General features: G+C 43.3%; 1 protein-coding gene across 4 annotated transcripts in view; it reads right to left on the minus strand.

Moving 5' to 3' along the window:
- The window catches only part of KATNIP (katanin interacting protein), a 181,651-nt gene that overhangs the window by 124,607 nt on the left and 29,875 nt on the right, over positions 1 to 27,169 (minus strand). For all 4 annotated transcript variants that reach the window (XM_050968053.1, XM_050968055.1, XM_050968056.1 and 1 more), the window contains exons 6-7: positions 10,036 to 10,155; positions 2,810 to 3,068 (exon numbers count right to left, since the gene is read on the minus strand). In XM_050968053.1, the coding sequence (XP_050824010.1) occupies positions 2,810 to 3,068; positions 10,036 to 10,155 (379 nt within the window). The remainder of the gene's footprint in view (positions 1 to 2,809; positions 3,069 to 10,035; positions 10,156 to 27,169) is intronic.

Below are 27,169 nucleotides of genomic sequence, written 5' to 3' on the forward strand. Positions count from 1 at the left end.
TTAAAACCTTGTTTACTTTACATACAACAATAGTTTAGTTATATAATATAGACGTATAGAGAGAGACCTTCTAAAAATGTTAAAACGTATTACTGGCACGCGAAACCTTAAATTACAGTGAATAAATGAAGACTTGGCACACTACTTCTGAAAGGTTGCCGACCCCTGGTCTAGGCAGGCTACAGTCTCTGTTCTGGAAACCCTGACCCATGTTTAACTGTTTAGTGTGGAATAGCAATAGGGTCACGTTAACACCTTTGACTCTCTGAGCCCATTCATTCCATCAAAATTAGCACTACAGACACATCTGAAATAAGTGTCCATCTCAGGAATTATTGCAGGGAATGACCCACATTTCTTAAATGCCCTACATGGCTCAGAACCCAGCATGGCCCCTGTCGTTACCCAAAGAGGGTAGCTTCTTATACTGTGCTAAAAACTACACTTCACTAAAAACTAATTTAACTAACTATATTAGTTAGTCTAATTAGTTAGACTAATGAAGCATCAAACATCTAACTAATTAGACTACAATGGGGCAATTCAAGGATATAAGGTGAGTTCTGTTAGTTCTCTGCAGTAACAGCAAAGTAACTGAGGCAGTCAGGGGGTGCACCCCTTCATATAGTGTAGGAAGATGACATTCCCCTTGTGTGAGACCACTAGTGCACCCTACAAACAGACATGGCTTTTAAAGGCAGTTCCACAGCTTGATGCCAGGGACATCATATGCCACAAGTGGGAATGAACAGAGTCAGTAAAAGAAGACATAATTATTGCGCAAATTAATAGAAAAGCTGATATAGGATTCAATTAATAAAAAATTAAAGGACAGGAATAAAATTAATGCCAGTCAACATGGTTTTATGGAAAACAGATCTTATAAAACAAACCTCATTTCATTTTTTGATGAGATTACAAGATTGGTTGATAAAGGTAACAGGAAAGATATAATAGACTTAGACTTTTGTAAGACATTTGAATTGTTTTCACATGATATTCTGCATAAAAATTAGCCATGTCCAATACCAACAGCACTCATGTTAAATGGATGAAGAACTGTGTAACTGATAGGTCTCAAAAAGTAATCATCATTAAATGGGGTATTTCTAGTGGTGTTCCACAGGGATCAGTTCTAGGCCCAATACAATTCAACATTTACATCAATAATCCAGAATCTAATGTAAAATCATGGTTAATCAAATTTGCAGATGAAACAAAGATAGGTGGAACAGTAAATAATGAGGATAGGGAAGTCAAAGAGAGTGAACTGGATCACTTGGTAACCTCAATAAAAAATATGTGTTTTAATACAGCCAAATGCAAAGTTATACATCTAGGAGCAAGGAATGCAGGCTATACTTACAGAATGGGAGACTATCCTGGAAAATAGTGACTGTGAAAAGGAGGTAGGGGTCATAGTGGACAAGCAACTAAACATGAGCTCCCAGTGTGATGCTGTGGCAAAAAAGAATAATAAGATCCTTGGATGGGTAAAGAGGGAAGTATTGAGGTGATTTCACTCTGTGTTGGTGTGATGGGTTGTACAAACTCCACACTGGAGAAGAGGGGTTTAAGGAGTAGCTCTGGTCACAGGAGGCTCTATCCAGCAGAGCCTTCTGAAAGTGCTGTTTATGGGGATGGAGCTTACAAGGCACAGCACGGCTCAGTCAGGGCAGTCAGTGCACAGGAGCAGACCTCTACTGGTAGCTCATGCAGCAATCCAGAAGGAATTCCACAGCACCCTGAAAAGATTCAAAACCGCAAACCACCACAGAAGGGACAGCAGAGAATCTGCTTCTGAGTGGGGAAGGGAACCTCCTGCCCCCTTCTGGGAGTAGATGTTGCAGTTGTTAGCCAAGCCTTCGCTGTGCCTCTGGAGAGGCAGGGATGCAATAGGAAGTAACCCATGGAATAGGCTGGATGCTACCTTGGCCCACGTTGCACACCTGAACTGTCTGCCCCAGGGCCCTGGGTTGGAACCTGGAAGAGTGAGAGGACCTAGGTTCCTCTACCTCTAACCCCTGGGCTCAAACCCACTAAGCACTACCACCAACCCCCAGGTTTGAAACCACTAGGTGCTACTACCAACCTCAGACTTGAACCCACCAGGCACTACTGCCAAACCAGGACTTGAACCCACTAGATGGTATGACTAGCCAGTGCGCTGATGACTAGGGGATGTTGTCTAGGGGGACAGACTCCCATTACAATTAGTGAGGCCAGCACTGGAATACTGCATACAGTTCTAGTGTCCATATTTAAACAGGATATTTAAAAACTGGAAAGGGTGCAGAAAAGAGCCATGAAAATTATACTAGGGCTGGAGAAAATGCCTTGCAGTGAGAGATGTAAAGAACTCAATCTGTTCAGTTTATCAAAAAGAAGACTGAGAGATGACTTGATTACATGGGGAGAAAAAAAAACAGGTACTAAAGGGCTCTTTAATCTAGTGGAGAAAGGCAGAGCAAAAACCAATGGCTGGAAGCTGAAACCAGACAAACTGGCACCAATATTTCACAGCGAGGGTGATTAAACATTGGAACAAACTACCAAGGGAAGTGGTAGATTCTCCATTTCTTGAATTCTTCAGATCAAGACTGGAATCCTTTTGGGAAGATATGCTATAATCAAACACAAGTTATTGGCCTAAATGCAGGGATACCTGGGTGAAACATAATGTCCTGTGCTGTACAAGAGGTCAGATTAGATGACAAAAGGTTCACTTTTAGCCACAAACTCTACGCATAAAAACTAGAATTACTACTGCAACACTGCAGCTGAACTGGTACAGGACACAAAGACTTACTTGTCAGATTCTGCTTAAATTCCAGCACAAGAGCACCAGCATCAAGGTCACAGCCTCTTCCAGCCTCCTGATACTTTGGAACATCCTTCAGTAACGACTCACTGCTGGGCAACTGGAGGCTTCCAAAACTTGCAACTGTCTCTTCCACCTGAGAGTGCTCCAAAAGCACATCCTCTTCAACAGAGTCATAGTCATCACTAGAACAGTCCTTCTCCATCCTTTTCTGACTTACACTGAGTTCCAAACTTCTTCTCAATTCCTGGTACAATCCAGACAGATTTGTCAGCAAAATCTCACATATGTCTTTCAAAATAAAACCAATTAAGTTGCTGCTCCTCTCACCCCCAAAAAGAAAAAAAAACAAATGCTTTTTATAAATACACACAGCTGGAAGGCAGCTGGAAACATTTTGGGCCTTTGCAAGCAAGAGCATGGAAGTATAGTATTTCAGGGAAAGCTATAAAGCTGAGTAAATAGACTAAATGTCACAAAAAAATTAATTAAAATATAAAAGTTGCTGAGGGACAGCAATGCAAATTTTAAATCTACAAAAGCCAGGAAACAGTATACAGCTACACACCTTACCTTCTCCCATATACACAGCAACAGCTGCTCACAAACACTTTCCTTTGGCAAATCAGCCCTACTCAGCAAGGTCATACCTAGACAACCTTAACTCAGCCCTCTGTTGCCAGTGTTCCAGAGGGATTAATGTCTATTTCTCACAGTTGTGGCTTTCAATCTGGCAGTAATCCCTTTTAGAAGCCTTCGCCAGTTATTACAAACAAACCTGTTTATTACAATAATATTGTGAACTATAATATATTACTATATATTACTATGGCCCATTACAACAATCTGTAACTCCCTAATACTTCTTTGTCCTATGGCTGTAGAGGTGTTAACTTCCCCCTTCACGGTGAATGTTCTCTTGCAAAACATATTAACTCCTTATCTGTTCCACCCTTGCATTTAGCTGTGACACTCTGAGTACCTGAAGAAGAGCTCTGTGTAAGGTCGCAAGCTTGTCTCTTTCATCAACAGAAGTGTCACCTTCTCTCTCTAATATATTACTAGTATCTTTCTGAGAGATGCAAGGCATAATGAACTCTTATTTACTTTATTTTTACAAAAATGGAAATGTCATTGTCATATTCAGAGAGGTAGCTGGATTAGTCTGTATCCACAAAAACAACAAGGAGTCCGGTGACACCTTAAAGACTAACAGATTTATTTGGGCATAAGCTTTCGTGGGTAAAAAAGCCACTTCTTCAGATGCTTTCGTGGGTAAAAACCCCACTTCTTCAGGAGTGCCACCGGACTCCTCATTATTATTGTCATATTAAGACCGAGCTACAGGTAGTCAGCCAAAAGTTATTTTAATTCTGTAGCATTGTTGTTGTATTGTGTGTGTTTCCTTGTTTTTTAAAATACAGAGGGGTGGCTCTTTTCTTTCTATTCTCCTAATCTTTTTGCTTCTCCTTCTCTGCCATAAATTACTGGGGAGGCTATCTACTTCTCTAGTGAAGCGTTCTTGTTTAATGAAAGTGGTTTTAAGTGTGTTAAGGTGCACATTCTGGACTTTCTCTTCAGAGCATATTCTGTGGTATCTAAGTGCCTGGCTGTAGATAACATATTTCCTGGTGTTGCTGGATCAGTGGAAGTAAGTGTGGTGATCTGTGGCTTTCTTGTATATAGTTGTCTGTAGGGTTCCATTGTTGACACTGATTGTGCTGTACAGGAAGTTGATGCTGGTGTTGGAATATTCTACAAAGTTTGATGGATGGTTGTTGATATTGTAGTGGAAATCAGCGTTTAGGTTGTCTGTCTAAAGGATAAGAACCTAAGGATGGCCATACAAGGTCAGATCAATGGTCCATCTAGCCCAATATCCTGTCTTCTGACAGCAGCCAGTGCCAGATGTTTCAGAGAGAGTGAACAGAACAGGGAAATGTATTGGACGAAAATATGATTGATGTATTTCAGGCATATAGTTGGTTTCATGTTGCCTTTATCCAGAAATTCTTCCTTGAGGTGGCCCATGAAGAGGTTGGCTTGTTGGGGATCCATCCTGGTACCCATCCATGGCTGTTGAAGAAAACCACTCAATGGATGTCCCAGAATAAAAGCTCAATAAGCACTGGAACAGAGATTGTATAAAATATGCCAATGGCCAAGCATTTTTTGTTTGTTTGTTTTAATATGCCTGAAATGTTATACAAGATCACATCTGGCATAGCTCAATTTAGCCACATTTCCTCTCAGAAATAATCTGCCAAATGTATATGCTTGACTCTGCTTTTATAGAATGGGGCTACTCCTGCATGCATAACTCACTGTTTCAGTGCAATACACACTCGACTCTAGCAGTAGCTGATCCACAGACAAAAACAGCCTACTACTGCTGATAACTTTAGCTCAAGTTGTGGTGTTTATGGTGGGGATCTGAAAGTCCTAGGTTAAAATCCTAATGATAACCCAGGTGAATATTATTAAAGTTACACATGACAGAACTCCCTTTTTTTAGTTTTTTTTTTAAATCTAGAAAATTACATACAAAAGGAGGGGCAGTGAATAAGACAGGTCTGAATAGTAACCAAGAAGGGGTGCATATCTCTCTTCACGTTGAGGAAGAGAGTGAATTTTTATGAGTATGGGCTGTGCAGATTCTTCTATACAGCACAATATACCTTTGGGTCTGCACTCTAAGCGAGGTGGCCCTGAGTACTGGGGCAAGTCCCTTAAGCTGTGTCTTCCCAGAGCTGATCTCAGTATCTGCGTCTTTCTGCAGCTGGGTGTGGCCCTGCCTGCGTGTGTGCCAGAAGAGGTTTAAAAGCGTGGCTCAGCAAGACAGGTTAAAGGGGGCCCATGTTGGCAGAACAGGAGGGCTCAGTGGTATCTCAGCATAACAGGTGGTGCCTTGAAAGGGGGCAACCCATTACAGATGCCTAACTCTGGACTGGAGTCTGCTCAGAATTCACAACTGTGAACCCTCTCCTGGAATTAGGGACCTAAACCGGAAAAGCCATTTCTCAAGTAAAAAATGAAAAGGAGGGGCTGCCCTCCTTTATATCCAAGAGTGCAGTCATTAGAGCACTCATCCAGGATGTAGGAGATCCAGGTTAAGTCCCCATTCTGCCTGATTCAGACCAAGGACTTGAATTTAGGTCTCCTAATTGCATCTCCCAACCACTGGGCTACGGGATATTCTGGGGTGGAGCGGGGGATGTCTTTTTTATTCTCGCTTGTTGAAATGGTTCAACTTTGGATGAAATACTTAACTATTCATTGGAGCAGCGACTGAAACCCAGGTCTGCCAGGGGAGTGTGCTAATCACTAGGTTATCCAGTCACTCTCTCTCTGACCTCCTGAATATTAAAGTATTTTACACAAAGTGGAACAACTTGAACAGAAGAGAGTGAGAGCGCCCCACCCCAGAATACCCTCTAGCTTAAGGCACTCAGCTAGGAAGGGGGACCTGGATTCAAGGCCCTGCTCTGAATCAAGCAGAGCATGGATTTGAAACCAGGTCTTCCACGTCCTAAGGGAGTGCTCCAACCATTGGCTATTAGGGGACACCGCCTCAGCTGGCTTTTTGTGAGGGCCAAGATTTGGTACTCATGTTCTTAGGCAGCTTCTGAGCATGTCTACCAGATGAGGCGAGACAGGCAGGGGAATGTCTAGCTTGTGAATGTTGCTGGGGTTTAGGCAGGAGTTCAGTGCCAAGCTGCGTGGCAGTGTTGAGTTTCAGGAGGCTGTGTGCAGGCCCAGAGGCAGAAATTTAGTTGTCAGAGGGACTTTACCGGAGGAAAATTAGACACCTAGAAACTTTAGACAACAACAGATTACACGGCAGCCAAACTGTGGTTCTGTGAATGTCAGTGGCGCCTAAACACTGCACTTAGGCATCTAGCTGCTAGTTTAAATCTCCCTTGTAAATCTCACCCTAAAGTGTCCCAAGCTGGGTGTTCAATAACTGAGGCACTCAAAATTCATGCACTCTTTTGTAAATGTTGGCCAAAATCTCTTTGTCTCTCAGATCCCTGTCTGCAAAATGCGATTAATAATTCTGTCTTACTTCACCAGGGTGTTATGAATACTAATTCTTTAATGTCTGCGAGATTCAGATACCATGGTGAGCAGCATAGTAGAAAAGCTGTGAGGATATAAGTAATTCTGTATTCAGTGCAGGGTTTGGATGGTGTGCAGTAAATAAATCCTGGTGCCATACAATGAATAATGAGGTTAAAAGGCAGTGTTGAACAGCTGTCTCATTCAGTCAGCACCATCCATCAGAGTGACGGAAACTAGCTTCAACAGTGTTACTGAGCATGCTCAGTCGGTGTGAGCATGTTCAGTACAAGTCAAGCAGCAAATCTGAGCGGGCACGTGACCCCACATGTCCCCCACTCAGCCAATGCATTGCCTCTGTTATGCAGTGAGGGCTCAATTCTGCTCCCTTTACTCCCATTGACTTTAGTGGTATATGATTGGGACCTGAATGAGACAGGGACCCTGTGGGAAAAAAGAGACTATATTTGTGTGCATTGAAATCTTTATTAATTATTATTAATAATACTTTCTATTATAAGACCTAGTTTTCAGCTGCTTTTTACTTTGATAAACTTTGACCACTCAGGCTGAAGTTTTCCATGCTGGGTTTCAAGCTCATGCTGAATTTTTTGGAAGATTTCAGTAAAAACAGTTTAGCCATTTCCCAAAAAGAAATTAAGGACAAATTAATTGCTTTGCCCACATTACATTTTTTTTAAAGCTGTTTCAATGAGAAGCTCTAATGCTTCCATTCTTTGAAGCAAGGAGTTAAATTTGGCAGAGGGTTGCCTGGTGTCAGCTTTTTGCTGTCCCTATGAAAATTCTCCCTAATTTGGCCAATTTATAAGCCTCTGAAGCTCTGAATGCACACAAGTTCAACAGAGTCTTGTTAGAATTTGGAACCTAACGTCTCCCAAGATTTCATTTGTACTGAGCATGCATCATCCCAGGATGCCCACGGCTGAGCTGGACTTGTCCTGCAATTGCTCCTCTTGGATGCCAAGAACAACTAGGATGCCAGGCACAAGAACTAAGTGCAGGGATACTGTCTCTACTGGTGCTCTCAATGTTCCCTCTGCTGATGCCCAGGCAGTGAGGAGGAGAAAGAGGAAGAAGCCACACTTGAATGGTGGTGAAAGGAGAAGACTGGAATGAAGAGTCAGAAAAGAGAGAAGGAGCTGGGACAAGAAGCTGATATGGAGATGGACTGAGACAGGTTGGAGGGATCAATGGGGAAAAAGGTATCAGGTTTTGGGGAAAATAGAGATAGAATGGTCTGTAATTCCCCTCAGAACCTGGAACAGAACCCAGGATTCCTCTGATGTCAACATTCCTCTGATGCCAGCCAGCAGATGTGAAATCCACTAATACAATGTATGTGTAACAGGGTAGCTGGCCCTGTAAATGAAATTAGGCCTAGGTCCCCAGTCCACGTACAGGTGCCCTAGTTTGGTGTAATTAGGAGGGAGGGCTGCCCTGAAAAAGTTATAAATAAGAGAGCCCAAAGACATGAGAGTGTTCAGAACCCAGACTAGAAGAATTCAGAAGAAGAGTAGAGCTGGGTTGAGAACTTCAGGAAGGAGATGCCCCTGAAGGAGGGAGCAGTGAGCATTTCCTTACTGAACAATGAATCCTGGTCATGTTGGTGGAGGTGGGAAAACAGCTGGGGGAGGGTCACTTACAAACTTTCCCAGGCCAGAGTGCCATGCCCAGAGAGAGCTGAAGGCTGAAAGCCATGGAAGCAGATGCCTGCTGGCTCTCAGATCTGCAGAGCTGAAGCCAGAGGGATGAAGACTGGGGAACAGTTAAAGGGTGAGCCTATTGATGTCTCCAAGCAGGAGCTGGAAACAGGTAGAGAAGCTCCCTAGCTAGAGGTACTGGGATGAGGTGTGGCAAGAAATACCAGAGCCATGCTGAAGCGCTGGGGCATGGTGAGAGACACTGGGGTAGTAGTTGTTATGTTGACAGACTGGTGGAATTTGAAAGGTTGACTGTGCTGTAAAATTCTGGATTACGTTTTGGGACCTTCTGTAACAAATTAATCCTGTAAAGGGCTATTTATTCTCTGAAATCCTGCATGGAGTTACTGGAATGCTGGAAGAAAGGGCAAACTGATGCACCAGTCATGTCACAGCCTACCAGAGGATGGTGCCCCAGATGAGATTTGTCTTACTACACATGGTGGAGTAGGTGATCCCCTGTGAAGAGTGGAACTGCATGTGTCTGGAAAGGGAAAATTGAGGCATTGGAACACTGCAGGACCACCCTGAGGGCGTGCCCTGGAGGTAGTCGTCCTTCGACATTGTGCTTCACCTTCCTCACAATACAGAGGATGACAATTTACTACTGCTATCAGTGACTTTGTCAGCTCAAGTGACAACAGTCTGTGCTGTGGATGTAAAACTTAACTCTGCTGATGAATCATGTGGGAGTCAATATGGGGTTCCACATGATGGAAATCCTGTTTTTTTCAGTTTTTTTTTATAAACTTAGGAAATTATGTACAAAAAACTATAAACATTAAAAGAACACTCAGGTTGCAAAGTCAAGCAGTCAGAAGTTAGGAAATTCCAGTTAGGAAGGCATTGTGATACAGTCTCTAATTACAAGGTTACAATTTATTTTTTTTTGGTAACTGGATTTAATTATCTGGCCTATGTTGTGTAGGAGGTTAGAGTAGAGATCTAATGGTTCCCTTCTGGCCTTAAAATATAAATCTATGAATATCCCTGGTGAATCAGGAAAGCTGGGCTGCAGGAGGCATGAATTAGGCTCTGGGGGTGAAATTGGGCTCGGGGGCACCATAGGGGAAGGCAAGGACAGTACATTTCGGGCTGACTATGGGGCTGAGAAGGCTGTTGCATGGTGCACCAGGGGAATAGAGTAGGGAAGTACGACAGAGGAATCAAAGGGCCAGAGGGATCAGGGACATAGGAGCGGGGAGAGGCAGAGATTTCAGGCTAGAGAATTTGGTTGAAGGGATGTGTCTGTACATGTATGTGCATGCATGGGGACACGGGATGGCCTGAAGCTATGAAGGCAGCCTGGGGCTCTCATCTTCCTGAAAAGGAAATGGTTTAGGTTCCAATCACCCTGCAAAGCTTTTGATAAAAATTGTTCTATTATCAGATTATCTATAAAGTTTGGCAAAAACATAAAAGGCTGTACCACACCTTTACATCATCAATACTTAAAAATATTCTTTCCTTTTCCACATCGCTGTGTACTTGCAGTTCTGGGTTCTGGGTGGTGAATTTAAAGTCACTGACAGGACTTTTGGGAGACTTGAGATTCTGGAAGCAAAAATACAGAACAACTCACTGTAGCTTCACTTACAGGTACATTCCCTTCTCATAGACAAACAGTCAAAGGTGGATAGGCTGTCTCTTGAAAGAGAAAAGAAAGAGCAACACAGTACTTCCAATATACAATGGAGGTTTTACTTTTAAAAGAATTAGAAAATGTTAAGGGAAATTATCTTAGAAACACTTTAAACAATAAAACATATTTGAATTTAAAAACAAGGCAGAAAACAGAAAGCACTTACACTATATTCAGCCTGTGCTGTGCAGGCATAAAGAACTTCGTATCTTTCTGTGCAAGGACTGAGACACCACGAGGTCTGCCTGCATTAGGCCCCAGAAAGAGTGCATGAAAGTACCCCAGGCCTCCCTGTATCCACTGATAAATCCAACATATAGCCAACCCAAAGTGCTCCACAGTGTAGAGAAGGCACACTGGGGAAAAAGAACTTTTATTGCTCTCTGTGACTTTGTCACCCATGTGGCAGAAGGACAGGTCCTGTACCACCTCTTCCACCCTTGTGACACACTCTGCACACCTGATACTGATACCTGTCAGCAGGATGCATCAAAATTTTGTCCTGAGTGCTTCCGTGCATCAATCCAGGGGATGTTTGACATTCCCTCTAGTACTTCCAGCAAGACATTGCCTCCTCTAAAGAGCCACATTCTATCTGCACCAAGGGGGGAACAGTAATCACCTGATTTCTACATGTTTTAAAAATCTGAATAAATAAAATTAATTATAGATGTCCATACAGTGCTGCAGACACCTATCTCACACATTAAAAATGACAACATAGACAAAGGACTGCCCATAAAATACATCCACCTCAACTAACTCACACCATCCTCAACAGCCTTAAGAAAGGGAAATAAGATGGGCTTTTCAGCATGCTTGGAAGGTTAACAAAGTGGACGAGCAAGTTCCAAAGCTGAGGACCGCTCCTGGAGAATATCCTGCCAGCAGTTCCCTCTCATTTATAGTGAAGGAGTTGCTTCTTAAGTGCCTCTGCTAATCTCAACAGTGACAGTATATTTTGGGCAGAGACCAACACCCTGGATTCCATGCAGAAATTTACTGGAAGCTGATACAGATGACAGAATATTGGTTTAATATGCTCCCAACAGGCAACATCACAGCATAGCCTACTAGTTAGAGCACTGGCAGTCAAGAGATCTGGGTGCTATCCCTGACTGTGCCATTGGCCTACTAGGTGACCTTAGACAAGTCACTTCAATGTTCTGTGTGCCTCAGTTTCTTCTTCTGTAAAATGGGGCTAGTGATATTTACTTCCTTTGTAAAGTACTTTGAGATCTACTGATGAAAAGTACTTCATAAGAGCTAGGTATTTTTATTACTCTTAATAAGCAGACTGAAGAATTCTGAATGGTTCCAAAGTGTAGCCCAGGTAGAACACATTACAGCAATTTAAGGCCATGTCTACACTTACAAGCTTAAGATGGCACAGCTGTACCAATGCAGCTGTGCCAGCACTGTAAGACCACTCATGTAGCCACGTTATGCCAACAGGAGAGAGCTGTCCCGTCAACATAATAAAGCCAGCTCAGCGAGCGGCAGTAGCTATGTCAATGGGAGAGGGTCTCCCAACAACAGAGCACTATGCAAACTAGAACTTATGCCAGCAAAATTTATGTCACGCAGGGAGGTCTTTTTTTCATACCCCTGAGCGACAAAAGTTTTGCTGACATAAATGTTAGTGTAGACATGGCCTAGTAGTGAAATGACAAAGACATGGACAGTTAAGGCAAAGGCTACCTCAGGGAGAAAAGATCTCACTTGTCTTGCCAGATGCAGATGGGGAAAAAACACTCTTGCTACAGCTACGACCTGCCCTGGACATCTAACAGCCATCAAAATAGTACTCAAGCTAGTACTCATGCCTGCCTGATCTGATGGCTCTCTCCCTTTATTTGAAGCTGACTAAAGCTCTTAGCGTCAAAGAAAACAAAAAGATAAATGGAATTTCTAATACAGTTTGGTCTGTCAGCAAGAGTAATACATCTATAAGTGCTACACACTGAAAGGCTTGCAACTTGATGGTATAAACAGCATAGGTGTCAAATATGCCTTGAAAATATATTTTTACCAATTATTGTTCTCTCTCTGCCATTTTGATTGTTTGTGGCAAATAAGAACACCGCCAATCCCACTATGCATATTCCAAACCTTTGGTTCCTCTCCGAACGAAAGACTACGAGAATCATTATGCACATTCCAACAGGTGAGGCATCTCGTCTGGGAGCATCATTTAAGCTAAAGTTCAAGTATGCATTTTCCAGGAAAGGAGCCTTCCAGCTATTGTTAGATTTTCAAACCAAAGAGATTCTCTCTGTCTGGTTATATAGAACCCCAGGGGTCGACAAAAAAGGAAAAACTGTTTACGATATAACTTGGTGGGAAACCCACAAAAAGCTGAAGTTCCAGAGGTCAAACTGCTTACTACCCAAAAATCCATAATATATCTTTCACCTCAAATTAGAAATTATATATTTGTTTGCCTTATGATTGACATACACAGATCTCTCTAGATGGATAATCTGTCTTGTTTCCTCAATGCTATGTCTTATATCCTATGGCAGTGTTGGAGTCTGTTACAGACCACCAGGTCACAAAACAGACCAGGACGACTGCCTCCTTACACACCTGTTGAAAGTGAAGTCATATTTAAGCCTGCTATGAATTGTCAGAGTCTATTCTGATAATGTTTAAGTGTAAGCATACGTAGAACTGCACGTGTGTAAGAAACTGCAAGGTAATCATGTTTCTGTGAAAAATAAAACAGAAAGTAACTAATAAGCTAGAAAAGGCCAGTTTGAATTAACACTAAACCAGTACTGATAGGGAGGAGATTTAACATGGAAATGAGAGACTAATACATATGTATAAGAAAATATAAACTTATAAGTAAGTCTGTGAAACAAAGGGAGGTTGAAGCTGTATTAAGTCATGCTGGAGGCAACTGTGATGAGATCATCCTGGTAAGATTCCCACTTGTAAGTAACTGATCACTACTTGCTGAATGTTTTGCTTTAGATCCAGCAGTTGAGCAAATGAATCTCAGTCCAAGAACACCTGTCAATAATGTGTAGGGAAAAAATTGTGTGATCACGGGAGACTTCAGTTTGAGTGACAAACTTGAGATATCATACTGCCAGTACTAAAACATCCTGGAATTTCTAAATAGTATGGATGACAATTTCCTAACTCAAAATGTGTTGCAGTCAACATGGGGGAATTCAGCAGAAAACCTTGTCCTAACCCATAAAGAGGAAGTGATCACAGAACTAAAAGATAATGGTAGCTTAGGTACATGTGACCTTGGCCTGGTCTACACTACGCGTTTAACTGAATTTAGCAGCGTTACACCGATTTAACCCTGTACCCGTCCATACAGCGAGGCCCTTTATATCGATATAAAGGGCTCTTAAAACCGGTTTCTTTACTCCTCCCCGATGAGAGGAGTAGCGCTGAAATCGGTATTGCCATGTCGGATTAGGGTTAGTGTGGCCGCAAATTGACGGTATTGGCCTCTGGGTGGTATCCCACGGTGCACCATTGTGACCGCTCTGGAAAGCAATCTGAACTCGGATGCACTGGCCAGGGAGACAGGAAAAGCCCCGCGAACTTTTGAATTTCATTTCCTGTTTGCCCAGCGTGGAGCTCTGATCAGCACGGGTGGCGATGCAGTCCCAAATCCAAAAAGAGCTCCAGCATGGACCGTATGGGAGATACTGGATCTGATCGCTGTATGGGGAGACAAATCTGTTCTATCAGAGCTCCGTTCCAGAAGACAAAATGCCAAAGCATTTGAAAAAATCTCCAGGCTATGATAGACAGAGGCCAGAGCAGGGACTCAGCACAGTGCTGCATGACAAGCGTAACAGAAAGCCAAAGACTCAAAAGGACGCTCATGGATGGAGGGAGAGGAGACTGAGGACTCTAGCTATCCCATAGTTCCCTCACTCTCCGAAAAGCATTTGCATTCTTGGCTGAGCTCCCAATGGCTGAAGGGTCAAAAACATTGTTGCGAGTAGTTCAGGGAATATGTCGTCAACTTGCCCCCCTCCCCACTCTCAAAGAAAAGGGAAAAAAATCGTTTCTCTCTACTTTTCAATGTCACCGTAGGTCTACTGGTTGCTGGTATACGGGGTGCTGCTGCGCTAAACAGCAGCAGCATCCTCTCCCCTCCCTTCCCCGGTGGAAGACGGTACGGTACAAAATGACTGATAGCCGTCCACCTCATCATCCCATGAGTGCTCCTGGCTGGCTTCGGTGAGGTTGGCCGGGGGTGCCTGGGTAAAACTGGTAATGACTCCCTCTCATTCTTGGCAGACAGCACAAAATGCTGGGTAACCGTCCTCATCATAGTAGCTGGAGCCTGAGCTCCATCAGCCCCCCACCCCCCTTTCATGTCTAAAGAAAAGATTCTGTATTCCCTGGACTATCATAGCAGCGAGAGGCTGCATTCCTCTCCCCCCTCACTCTTTAATGTCCTGCCAGGACTATCAGAGCAGCTGGAGGCTGTCTCCCCCTCACTTTATCTCGCTAAAAAGTCAGTGTTTCTTATTCCTGCATTCTTTATTACTTCATCACACAAATTGGGGGACACTGCCACGGTTCAATAAATTCAATAAATATTTCTGTTCTGTTTTCTGGGGAAAAATAGACAATCCATCTCATTATAAAGTGATGAAAACACTCTCTCCATTCCACTAGTATCTCTGGAGGATGTTAAACAGCAGCTACTAAAGTCAGACATTTTTAAATCAGCTGGTCTAGATAATTTTCAGAGTTTTAAAAGAGCTGGCTGAGAAGCTCACTGGACTGCTAATAAAAGAAAATGGGGGTTTTAGACACTTTTAGAGAAAAATAATTGTATAGGCATTTTTAGATACTTTACAAAATAGAGCAGATCATCACAAAGTGAAAAAGGAAAGATATCAGAAAAGAGTTTTAAAACTGCAAAAGGAGGCTAAAATTGTAAGACACAAACATGTTAACAGGTCTGTTTAGAGGAAGAAGAGGAGGTTACTCCCCTTATGCAGTAACTGACGTTCTTTGAGATGAGTGTCCCTGTGGGTGCTCCACTCTAGGTGTCGGTGCGCCCCTGTGCCTTTGATCGGAGATTTCTGCAGCAGTACTCGTACCGGCCACACATGCTCAGAGCCTGGCCCCCGCTCTGAGTATACTTCTAGTGAGCATGCGTGGCTGGTTCCCTCAGTTCCTTCTCTACAACGGGGGCTACCCCAACTCCGAAGAAGAGGGGAGGAGGGTGGGTAGTGGAGCACCCACAGGGACATTCTTCTCAAAGAACGTCAGTTACTGCACAAGGTGAGTAACCTCCTCTTCTTCGAGAGAGATGTTTCTGTGGGTGCTCCACTCTAGGTGACTTCGAAGCAGTGTATCTCAAGGAGGTAGGGACTTCGGATCTGGCAGGAATGCAGTAGATAATACTGACCTGCCTAATCGAGTGTCAGAGAGAGGGCCCTGAGTAAGGGCATAGTGTTTGACAAATGTGTGCTCGGAGGACCAAGTGGCTGCTCTACAAATGTCAGTCAATGGTACTTTACGTAAGAAGGCTACAGAGGTAGATACAGATCTAATGGAATGTGTTCTGATCAATGCTGGAGGTGTAACGTTTTTTATCTGATAGAGTCGTATGCAATCGGAGATCCAGTTCGAAAGTCTCTGGGTAGAGATAGGCATGCCTTTGGAGCACTCCGCGATGGAGACAAAGAGTCTAGGAGAGTTTCTGAAGGGTTTGGTTCTGTCCAAATAGAAGGATAAGGCCCTGCACACAAAGTGTGTGCATTGTGGCTTCGAAGGAGTTTGCATGTGGTTTCGGAAAGAAGGTTGGTAGATGTATTGGTTCATTGATGTGAAATGAAGCATGAACTTTTGGAAGGAATTTTGGGTGTAGGCGTAGAGTAACTTTGTCCTTGAAGAAGATCGTATATTGTGGATCTGCCATAAGGGCTGCTATCTCGCCTGCCCATCTGGTAGAGGTAATCGCCACCAAAAAGGCTGTTTTCATCGAGAGGTGCAAGAGGGAGCAGGTGGCTAAGGGCTCAAAGGGTTGATGAGTTAAACAGGGCAATACTAGGTGAAGATCCCATGGAGGGGTAGGTGGCTTAATGTCTGGATATAAGGTTTGGAGTCCCTTCAGGAAACACTTGGTGATGGGATGAGCGAAGACCGAGCTCAACTGTACCATGAAAGGTTGTGGTGGCAGCTAAGTGGACTCTGATGGAGCTGAAGGAAAGGCCGGATTTCTTAATGTCCAATAGATAGTTGAGTATGCAGGGAAGAGGTGCCAAGGTAGGAGACAGTTGTTTAGTTGAACACCATTTTATGAATCGTTTCCACTTTCAGAGATAGGTGGTATGGGTGAATTGTGTTCTGCTGTGTAGAAGTACCCTCTGAACTTGGTCGGAACAGTCTAGTTCTCGTTGGGAGAACCATGCAGGTACCAGGCTTTGAGATGAAGTATGGAGAGACTGGGGTGAAGAAGCCAGCCGTGTTGCTGTGATACAAGGTTCGGGATGAGAGGCAGGGAGATCGGTGGTCGAATTGACATTCTGGTGAGGAAAAGGAACCACGGTTGTCTCGGCCATGAAGGTGCGATCAAGATCACCCTGGCAAGATCCGTTCGTATCTGTATGAGGACCCTGTTGAGCAATGGTATTGGGGGAAATGCATAAGCTAAGTCCTGGTGCCATGGGATCATGAATGCATCTCTGAGGGAGTGTTTGCCCAGTCCCGCTCTGGAGCAAAAAATGAGGCATTTCGTGTTTTTCGCAGCTGCAAAGAGATCTATGGTTGGGTGACCCCAAGTGTGAAATATGTTGTAGATGATTCCCTCGTCTATCTCCCATTCGTGCTCCAAAGGGAAACGTCTGCTTAACTCGTCGGCAGCGGTGTTCATCACCCCTGGGAGATAAGCAGCTGATATGCAGATGTGGTTCGCAAGACACCAAATTCCAGAGTTTTATGGCCTCTGAGCAAAGAGAGTGGGAAAGAGCCCCTCCTTGTCTGTTTACGTAGAACGTGCAGGCAATGTTGTCTGTCATTATGTGTACATGCTGATTCTTGATTAGTGGAAGGAAACAGTGGCAGGCATTCCGTATAGCTCGAAGTTCTAGAACATTTATGTGCAGGGAGGTCTCGGAATGAGACCATAGCCCGTGGACAGTCTGGTGAGAGATGTGTGCCCCCCAGCCCATGAGGGATGCATCGGTCGCCATTATCAGAGTTGGGGAGGTCTGGAGGAAGGGGACTCCAGAGCAGAGGTTGTAGGGGACTGTCCACCATATGAGAGAGTCTTTGACTCGGTAGGGTATGGCCATGTGTTTGCTTAGTGAGTGCATGTTTGGTTTGTAAACCGTGGCCAGCCAAGCTTGGAAGCACCTCATGTAGAGACGTGCGTTCTGGACCACGAAAGTGCACGAGGCCATGTGCCCTAGTAGTTGGAGGCAGTCTTGGGCGGTGACCCGGGGGCTGTTGCGAAGTCTCGTTGCCAGCAGTTTTATGGTATTGAATCAGTCGGGTGGGAGAGATGCCAGTCTGGTTGTGGAGTTGAGGCTCGCTCCTATAAACTCCAGGTGCTGGGTAGGACTTAATGTGGATTTGCTTTTGTTTATTTGCAGGCCCAGGGATTGGAAGCAATCGATGGTGAGTTGTGTGAAGCGGAGGGCCTCGTCGAATGTGGAGGCCTTCAGGAGGCAATCGTCGAGGTAAGGGAATATTATGACTCCTTTTTTCCTGAAGTAGGCAATGACTACCACTAGGAGCTTGGAGAAAACTCGAGGGGCAGTGGGAAAGGCCGAAAGGTAGAACTCTGTATTGGAAATGCATTGAGCTGAGGGTAAAACGAAGAAAACGTCTGTGGGCCGGGTGGATAGTGATGTGAAAGTAGGCGTCTTGTAGGTCGAGGGCTGAAAACCAATCGCCCTGCTCCAGGGCTGGAATTATGGTGGTGAGAGTAACCATCTTGAACTTTTGCTTTTTGACAAATTTGTTGAGCCTCCTGAGGTCGAGGATCGGTCGCCATCCTCCAGTTTTCTTTTCTGTTAAGAAATAATGGGAGTAGAACCCTTTCCCCTTGTGGCATTCAGGCACAAGTTCGATAGCCCTCAGGTGAAGGAGATGTTGCACTTCTTGCTGGAGGTGTAGCTCGTGAGAGGTGTCCCTGCAGAGGAACGGGAAGAGTGGGGGGGTGGAAGGTAAGGAGAGGAAGGGGATAGAATACCCAGTTGTGATGACCTCTAGAACCCACTTGTCGGTGGTAATATTCTGCCACTGGTGGAAAAATGGCTGTAGGCGGTGTCCAAAGATAGTTGTAGGCAGTGCATATGCTGAAGTTGGGACGATGTTTATGAGACCCTTGACCAAAGGTTCAAATCTGCTTATTAGTTGGAGGAAGTTGGGGCATCCCGGAAGAATTGGGGCGAAGCCACTGGTATCTGGATCTCTGGCGTTGGTGTTGCTGTTGTTGATCCCGAGATCTTGGGAAATGCTGAGTATATGAGGGGTAGCATGGATGGTGGTAAGGTTGATATCTGTACTGTCGCCTTCTGGTTGTAGGGGTTTGGATGCCTAAGGATCGAAGAGTTGCCCTTGAGTCCTTCATTGAGTAGAACACCTCATTCGTGGTGGAAGCAAAGAGTTTATCACCATCAAAAGGGAGATCCTCTATGGTGCTCTGAACCTTGCGAGGAAAGAGGGAAGAGGAGAGCCATGAACCTCGGCGCATGACCACTGCAGTAGCGGTGGATCTTGCTGCAGTATTGGCTGCACCCAGAGCGCTTGAAGAGTCATGCGTGACATGATTTGGCCCTCGGAAACTAAAGCTGTAAACTGTTGTTTCTTCTGGTCTAGAATGTGTTCAATAAAGTCCATGAACTTGTTATAGTTTCTATGGTCGTACTTTGCCAGAATTGCGGTATAATTGGCAATTTGAAATTGTAAGGTTGAAGAGGCATACACTTTGTGACCCAGCAGGTCTAAGTATTTGCCTTCCTTGTTGGCTGGAGTATGGTGGAAATACTGTTGTTTGTTCCTTTGATTGGCTCCGTCCACTACCAGTGAGTTTGGCGTAGGATGTGAGAAAAGGAATTCAGAGCCCTTAGAGGGAATGAAGTATTTACGGTCTGCTTGTTTGCAGGTAGGCTGGCTTGTGGCTGGAGCCTGCCAGATGGAATTATCAAGTTCCAGAAGGGCTGCATTGATTGGTAATGCCAGTCTGGATGAAGAAGAGGGTTGCAGGATGTCTGTTAACTCATGTTGTTGGTCCAGTAGTTCCTCTAGACTGATTCTAAGCTTGCTGGCAACCCTTTTAAAGAGATCCTGAAATTTCAAAAAATTGTCTGAGGACGGTAGAGGGGAAGGAAGTAAAGCTTCTTCAGGCATTACTTCAGTTGATACTTCAGTTAGTACTGGGTCAGGAGCAGGAGTTAATTGATCCTGAGAATGGGAGGGTGCTGCCAAGTGAGTCATATCATTTGGACGTTCACCTCTCGTCGGATTGGAATAGCGCGTGTGCTGCTGAGGGAAAGGTGCCCATGGGGCCCAATATTGCCATGGTGGTGGAAAAGGCATAGGTGGTGCCATCCAGGGGTTAACGCACCAGGAGGCAGGGTCTCGAGGATAGTCTGAGACAACTTTCCTGTGCCCGCGGGTGACAGGACTCCGAGGATGGAATTCTGATTGCACTGAAACATCACCCTGTAGTTCAGACTCCTCCTCACTGGAGGAAGGCTGTTCGGACCCTGAATCATTCGTAAGGGATAAGCAGTCTTTAAGGAAGGGCGATTGCAGCATATGTGACACTAAGAGGTCACTTGACTGGGTAAACGGCAGCACTGAGGCAGCTGAAGGTGAAGGCTGATAGAATTGCTGTGAGGGAACCTGGGCTTGCACCAGAGTTCTTAGTCTTGGCTCTGTGGCAAGTAGCGCTGTTAATGCCGGTGCCAGAGTCGGTGCTGTGCTATTAATAGCAGGCTGCGGTGCCTCAGGGGGGTCCTGAAATGTCGGCACCGCGTTCATCACGGTGCCGATAGTTGCCATAATCGAGGAAGGCAACTGAAAGCCTGTCGCCTCGGCAGTGGAGCTTCGCGCTGCCGCCGAAAGCACAGGTGGGTTTAACGCAGTGCCGGAGGAGCCTGGCTCGTTGAAAGTGCTCAGGTGGGGTAGCACCGCTAAGGAGACTGTGGATCTGACCGGAGAAGGTTTGTGTCTAAGGGCTTCTTTTGAATTTGACAGAAGGTGTCCTCGTTTTGCTGCTTTCTTCTGCTTTTTAGAAGTGGGAGAGCTGTGTCGGTGAGAGGAGGCAGAGTCCACGCCAGGGTCTGAGGCGGACTCTAGGGATTTTTGAAGTTTAAGTTTTAGCTCCCTGTCCTTTCTCGCTCTGGAGCTGATTTTAGTGCAGTGAGCACATTTTTGGGGAATATGGGTCTTCCCCACACATTTTATGCACTGTGAATGTCCATCGGAGAGAGGGATAGAGTCCTTACAGGAGGAGCAGCACTTAATGCCTGTGGAGCCAGGCATATCTGAAGCGGCTGAGAGAACAATTTTTTAATTTTTTTTTTAAACAGTAGAAAAAGGGTAAGTAACACTAACTAACAACTAACTAACAAGAAACTGTCTAACTACAAGTTATTTTAAGATGAGGAAAGAAATTCTTTAAGGAGTCTGCTGAGCTCCGTCTCAAGCAGGGGACGGTAGAGAAGGAACTGAGGGAACCGGCTGCGCATGCTCACTAGAAGTATACTCAGAGCAGGGGTCAGGCTCTGAGCATGCGTGGCCGGTACGAGTACTGCTGCAGAAATCTCTGATCAAAGGCGCAGGGGCGCACTGACACCTAGAGTGGTGCACCACGGGGACATCTCTCGAAGAAGAACAATTTTGATACTTTTTTTAAATAAAGGTATTAAAAATTAGTTTTTAGAAAAATACTTTGTATGTTTGGGTTATCTGAAAAATAATTATATGTCTTTTGAAATAAAGAATAAATCATGTATTGTTAGAGAAAATAAATAAGACAAAGTGAGATAGAACAGGCAAGAAAAGCAAAACCTCTTAGCCTGTTACAGAAAGAGAAAAGTTGAAGGGAAAGAGTAAGTTTTAAAGCATCAAGAAAACCTGTGTCACTGTCCATATGGCAGAGAGAAGAGAAGAACACCTCACTCCTGAGGTGACCTCTTGTGAAATGCCAACAATCCTGGGGTCAGCCAGACTGGGGCAAACCATGTCTTGCTGAGCCAATCAGAAGCTGTTCTATAGCTATGTCATAGAATACATTTTCCTGAACCAATCAGGATGTCCCACATGACCATTGAGGTGTAGCTATCGACCAACAAACACTGCATAACACAAGTTTTTGTAGAACAAGTGTTGGCTTGCTTTTTAAAGATTTGCCTAAAGGAAAACATCTCTAAAACTTATTACTTGTAAACTATAAAGAAAGCTTTAGAATTACACACTTTATAGAAAACACACACAGGCTAACTTAAGAGAAAAACTAGCTTATGTAAAACAGTTCGCTGCTTTATCTATGGTAAAAAGTGTTATTTTTCCCCACACTTTTTCTTTCCTTTTTTTTTTTTAAATCTAAATGCTGTTAAACCAAGTAAAGTTTTAACAAACTTTTGAAATGCCAATCAAAAAGGAGCATGAGTGTAGATTTCTTTATTTACAGAAAGTATGTAAATGTAGCGAACATCTTTATTTGTTTTTAGTTTTGTACCAGGAGTTAAATTACCTTTTTTTGCATAATGCCTTTAGCCTTTGTCTTTAAAAATGATAGACCTTCATGAACATTATGTCTAACCTTTATATCAATTTCCCTTACTCCATTTACTTAAAGTAATGTATTTTGTAGACTTTTACATTTATTGGAAATTAGCACCTATTGACAACTGTAAAGAGGTCTTTAATTTAAACTTTGTAATGGGTTTATAGGATATCCTTTGTAAAACGTGAAGATTTTGGGGGTGAACGTAATATTCCCATCATTTACAATAAAAGTCTAAAAAAGAAAAAAGCCATGTGGATTGAGTCCTGTGGCACCTTATAGACTAACAGATGTATTGGAGCATGAGCTTTTGTGGGTGAATACCCACTTCGTCAGATGCATCTGACGAAGTGGGTATTCACCCACGAAAGCTCATGCTCCAATACATCTGTTAGTCTATAAGGTACCACAGGACTCCTTGCTGCTTTTACAGATCCAGACTAACACGGCTACCCTTCTGATACTTGACATGTGGATTGAGTAACTGCATGAAGTAATAAGATAAACACTTCCCCCCTCCCCCTTTTTAATCTGAAGCTGTTAGCTTTATTTCTAATAACTTTTGCAACAAACTACTTTTTTTTGTTAGCATGCTTTTATATTGGATTTAAACGTAATGCTAAGAAAGCAGCATTTTGCAGCAAAGAGGCACCTTTGCCATGAAGCTATACTTTTCTAAATATAAGAATGGTTAAGGGCAGGTCTACACTTAAAACTCTGAAGCAGCGCAGCTATACTGCTGTAGCACTTCAGTGAAGAAAATACTACACTGACAGGAAAGCTTCTCCCATGCAGTTAATCCACCTCTGCGAGAGGCAGTAGCTATGTTGACAGAAGAAGCTAGGCATTAGGTTGGTATAACTTCATTGCTCCAGAGCGTGGATTTTTCACACCTCTGTGCGACATAGTTATACTGATGTAAGTTTATAGTGTATACCTGGCCCGAGATGAAGTCTGATCCCACTCACCCTTATCTGAGGAAACATACCTCTCCCCCACCCCCACGTGATTATCTGATGAAACAACCCAACATCTGCCCCCTATCCACTTATCTCACTCTTTTTTTCCCTCAGTTTAAAACAGTCATGTTCTTTCGCTAACACACAATTTTTAATTATATCAAATAAACTATGAAAAGTGTAACATGAAAATACAGCATTGGGCATTTTTGACTGAGACGTAACATAATAAAATCTAATCTATTTTAGTGATGTTTTGTAGGTTTAGTGAAATAAAAATGTTTAAGATACACTACTCTTTCCTTTTAAAAACAGTTTTAGCTTGCATTTAAAGTACCACACAAAAACTGTTCTACTGGTAAAGAATTCCAGGGTATAATATAAAAAGCCTTAATATAGGGGGCTTACAATAAAATGCTATTTAAAACACAGGGGCAAATGTCACTATAGAACAATCAAATGGCATTGCACTGCAACTCCCTCTGACAACAAAAGATACCACAGGACCCGAGGAGGGGGAGGGACCGAAACCTGAGCCCACCCAAACCCTGCCACCCCAGGGGCATGGGGGGGAGAGACAAAGCCAAAGCCTCACCTCCCTAGGTCGGAGGGCCAAAGCTGAAGCCCAAGGGCTTCAGCCCCAGGCAGGGGCCCTGTAACTTAAGCCCTGCCACCAAAGGCTGAAGCCCTCAGACTTGAGCTTTGGCCTCAGGCCCAAGCAAGACTAAGCCAGCCCTGGTGACCCCATTAAAAGGGGGCAACCACGCACTTTATTTGTGCAACAACATAATAAACAGTATTAAAATAATCAGGGTTTTGCATATATAAAGGGCTTCAGGTTTATGAGAGCTTGAATTTTGGCTGTTTTTTTAAATAACTATTTTAAAGTTTGTTTTTAATTGATATATATATACATGGCTTAAATGGGGTTAAACATGGTTGCCATTACTAAGAATAGGTAGCTCTGTATAATATAAAGGCTGTGAATTTAGTGTGCTACTTTTATAGAGATAAGGAAGTTTCTTCCCTCCTTTTTTTAAACGTTGGTTTTGTCTTAAAATTAAATTACAATGAAAATTAGTAAAAAGATGGTGGGCTTTCTGTTTACATTAATGTCCTGTCCCTATTTCTGACACTTTAATATAGGCTTTTGTTTTAAACTGGAATTCAAAACTTTTTATTCATTTACTTTGGCAGGCTCATCAAATCTTAGCCAACAAGATGCACAACAGCAACAAGAAAGATAGCAGGAAACAGCTTTTAAAAAGGGCAACGTTAGCTTTACAAGAATCCCTGAAGCATCTATGGTTTCCAGGGGAAGCAAGGGTGGGGGTAGGCAGCAAACATACCACAGATGGGATAACAAGCCTGATTCTAAACAACCCCATGCATCCAGAGCCTTCATTACACATTAGCTTGTAGAGACCAGGCCATCTGTACACTTCACAGGATCAAATATGTGGGGTTGTTTTATTGATGCACATCTTTATACTTACAATATGACAAACAAGTCTGGATATGCTAAAACATGTTTGGGGCATATCTGGACATGTCTGACTTTTTCCTATTTACAAAGTGCACCCCCATGTGGTCATTTTCTGGTAAATCACTTGTATACAATTTTAAAATCTGATCAAAAGATAAACCCTTACTACATTTCTTTAAACAAAATATACAATGATATCCATAGGTAACAGTAAGAGGGTCTAGTAGCTGTCTCGGGTTTAAAAAAAGGCAAGAAAGATTTAGGAAAAATGTTACTGTCTGGGGAAAATCCACAGGAGTCAAAGACCTTTCTTGGCCCATGACTGGGTAAGTAGAGGGCTAGCTAGTGTTCCCTGGGTAAATTGTAGGGAGTTGTGTTTACAAGTCCCAGGGATCTACTAGACATAGAACCCTTTAGAAGCAGGTCACTAGGGAAAAAAATCTAAAGAAGCATCCTTAGATAAAAAAAATGTGTTAACTACATGTTGTTTATAATCAATAGAATCAAATAGAACATTCCTTCTGTGATTAACCTCGGGTATGTTATTAAAAACCCCATACCCTATCATGTTGACTGTAGAGGGCAATGCCCTAGAAAAACAAATCTCTGCTCTTAGGTTTCCAGTTTTAATCAGAGAATAATGATCAGGGTATTCCTGGTCAGGCTGAAGGTATACAGTGTGAGCAAAGTCACCATAATGGAACAAGAGCACTCGGTCTTTTACATATTTCCCAATTGCCTGCATGAGTTGCATGTACTCCCTCACACAGTTCCCATTCTCAAAATCAGGTTATAGAGGTTTAGCCGGCACCTTCTTGCCATCCATATATGAGGCCACAAACTTATTGTCATAATATTTAAAGTTGAAAGGGTTTTTAGCATAATTGCCACTGATCGCATCATTATCTATAAAACCAATAACTGCCCCAAAGAGAGGTTTTCCTGGTTACTGACATGACTACCAGCTGAAATATTAAATACCTTCAAGCCTACCCTGTCCACAGGGTACCTAGCATTGGCAGTCATTAGAGCCTCTATGCAGCCCAAACGGACCCCCTGGAGTAACTTTAACCCTGTGACAGGATCTGTCACAGAGATCCCATTGGGACTGTCACCTGATGTGCTGAAATTACCTCTGAGCCTGTTTTCCCTGCCAGCTTGGGACTCCAAAACCCTGCCTTGTTGAGTCAGACACGTTAACCTGCTGCAACACAGACCCAGGGTCTGGGTCATGCCCCCAAAGCTGCAGGCTTTAACTGAAAACAGCTCTGCAGGTTACCTGACTCCAGCACCCAGACACCCAGCTCCCAATGGGATCCAAACCACAAATAAATCTGTTTTACTCTGTATAAAGGTTATACAGAGTAAACTCATAAATTGCCTGCCCTCTATAACACTTATAGAGAGATTTGCACAGGTGTTTTCTCTCCTAGGCATTAATCACTTTGGGTTTATTAATAAACAAAAGTGATTTTATTAAGTATAAAAAGTGAGTTTTAAGTAATTTCAAGTAATAAATGACAGAATGAAATAAGTCACCAAGCAAAATAAAGCAAAACCATGCAAGTTTAAGCCTAATACATTAAGCAACTGATTACAGGTAATATCTCACCCTCAGAGATGTTCCAACAAGCTTCTTTCACAGACTAGACTCCTTCCTAGTCTGGGCTCAATCCTTTCCCCGGTACAATCCTTGTTAATTCCAGCAGACATCTCAGGTGGTAAGCAGGGGCTCTCTCATGACTGGCCGCCCCTTTGTCCTGCTCCACCCCTTTTTATAGCTTTCGCACAAGGCGGGAATCTTTTTTCCTCTCTGGGTCCCCACCCCTCCTTCTAAATGGAAAAGTACCAGTTTTAAGACGGATTCCAGCATCATGTGACACGGTCACATGTCCTGTGAGATCCCAGCCTCCATTCTTCCTGGGCTGGCCTACACGTACACAGGAAGGTTTGCAAGTAAACAGAGCAATTTACAGTTCATTGATTCTGAAGTACCCTTAATGGCTTCCACTTAATATGTTTACATGAGTAATACAGGTTTATATCTTATTCTCCTAACTTCAGATATAGAAATAATACATGCAAACAAATAGGATGAACACACTCAGTACATTAGAAGCTTTGTAATGATACCTTACAAGAGACCTTTTGAGTAAAGCATATTCCAGTTACATCATATTCACATTCATAAGCATATTTTCGTATTTCAAAAGACATACAATTATTTTTCAGACTTTATTTCAAAATAACCTAAATGCATAAAGAACATTTTTTTCTAAAAACTAATATTCAATACTTTTGTCACACTATCTGGATTTGTTTATGGCTGTGAGTGCCAACCTCAGGGCAGACTGTCAAGAAGCAGAGCAGAGAACCCAAACTGGTTGTACGTTCTATAATCAGATATCACCAACCCAGTAACAAGTGTGAACTCCTAAATCACTATAATAGTCTTACCATGGAGTCACAGACAGTCCCCATGGGCATTCCAGTCTATTTTGCCACTCAAGCAGGCTGGACTATATGACAGATGTCAATGCTTAATTTGTAACAAAAGAGATGCCGGGGCTCAAACAATTTTTTTTTACATTCATAACTGATGCAGCAAGCCCAGATGTGCCGAGGTTATGAACTGCCAAATCTAGAGGTGCCAGTGCTTAGCCCTGGCGCAAATTAAGCACTGATAGATGCTCACTTTTCACAAAAGATCACAAAATAATCAGGTTACTTCCAGTCCTAAC

The sequence above is a fragment of the Gopherus flavomarginatus genome, chromosome 9 (genome assembly GCF_025201925.1).
Source record: "Gopherus flavomarginatus isolate rGopFla2 chromosome 9, rGopFla2.mat.asm, whole genome shotgun sequence".
NCBI classification, from domain to species: domain Eukaryota; kingdom Metazoa; phylum Chordata; order Testudines; family Testudinidae; genus Gopherus; species Gopherus flavomarginatus.